At 57.4% G+C, this 856-nt stretch overlaps 1 protein-coding gene across 1 annotated transcript; it reads right to left on the bottom strand.

Moving 5' to 3' along the window:
- Positions 1–34: 34 nt before the first annotated feature.
- Positions 35–833, bottom strand: LOC109509143 (UHRF1-binding protein 1-like; the record flags this gene model as incomplete). The annotated part of the gene is made up of 3 exons (XM_019859041.1): positions 681–833; positions 239–351; positions 35–176 (listed from the first exon to the last, which is right to left on the bottom strand). Coding segments are annotated over exons 1-3 (391 nt in total), but the record flags the coding sequence as incomplete, so codon positions are not given.
- Between the last annotated feature and the right edge of the window lie 23 nt (positions 834–856).

Here is an 856-nt window from a genome sequence, read left to right as displayed (position 1 = left end):
TTTTTTTTTTTTTGTAATATCCGACAAGTCTTACTGGGATAGTCTTTTCCGTCTGGGAAGTAGTACTCCGTGAACTCGACGTGGACGGCCGGCATCTCAGGAGGAAGGTACAAGGATTTCTTGTTGCAGGAGATCATGGTTTTGGGGCTGGAGCGACGCTGGTCCGCCGTGGACACCTGCCAAGCCCAAATTTCAAGTCAGCAAGAACGCCGAGTCAAGGCCGGGGCCAAAAGCCCACCTGGTAGATGCTGAAGTCGGCCATCCTGAGGACCACGGAGCTGGACATGAGCTGCGTCTTGGGACTCTCAGGGAGAGGGCTGAAGCACGACGTGGAGGACGTGTTGATTTTCCCTTCAGAGAAACGACGACACAAAAATGAGGAGAGCGCCGCCAAAGGAGCGCCCGCGGCGAGTCGGCTGAGCCTCACGGCAGGATGGTTATCACCGCACAGAAGCGTGCGCAAATGCACACAACACACCGCGGTACCTGGCTCAAGGCACCAACAGCACTGGGCTGGAGGCTGCGTGTGTGGGCTCCATTCTATCAAGGTTCCGTCTGCCTCACTAAGCCCAATTGGCCAATACACATCGTCCCTAATGGACACTGGGGACAGAAAACCCAGCTGATGTGTGCACGCGCGCGATGACATTCACGCCTGTTAGCCATGCCAGTGTGTTTACCCGGCGAGCTGTGCGCAGGTGCCGCCCCCTGCTGGCCTCGCACGGCACTCTTCAGCATCTCCACGTTGGACTTGAACTCGTCCAGGAGGCTCCGCGCCCAAGAATCTCGGGTTTTGGTGGCCTCGCTGTAGTGCATCCAGTGCGTGCAGCTGTCGCCTGGGACGTGGAGCAAAAAA

The sequence above is a fragment of the Hippocampus comes genome, unplaced genomic scaffold (genome assembly GCF_001891065.2).
Source record: "Hippocampus comes isolate QL1 unplaced genomic scaffold, H_comes_QL1_v1.1 C16784852, whole genome shotgun sequence".
Classification (NCBI taxonomy): domain Eukaryota; kingdom Metazoa; phylum Chordata; class Actinopteri; order Syngnathiformes; family Syngnathidae; genus Hippocampus; species Hippocampus comes.
The sequence above is the reverse complement of the archived record's forward strand: the minus strand, read 5'-3'. Positions and strand labels throughout refer to the sequence as shown.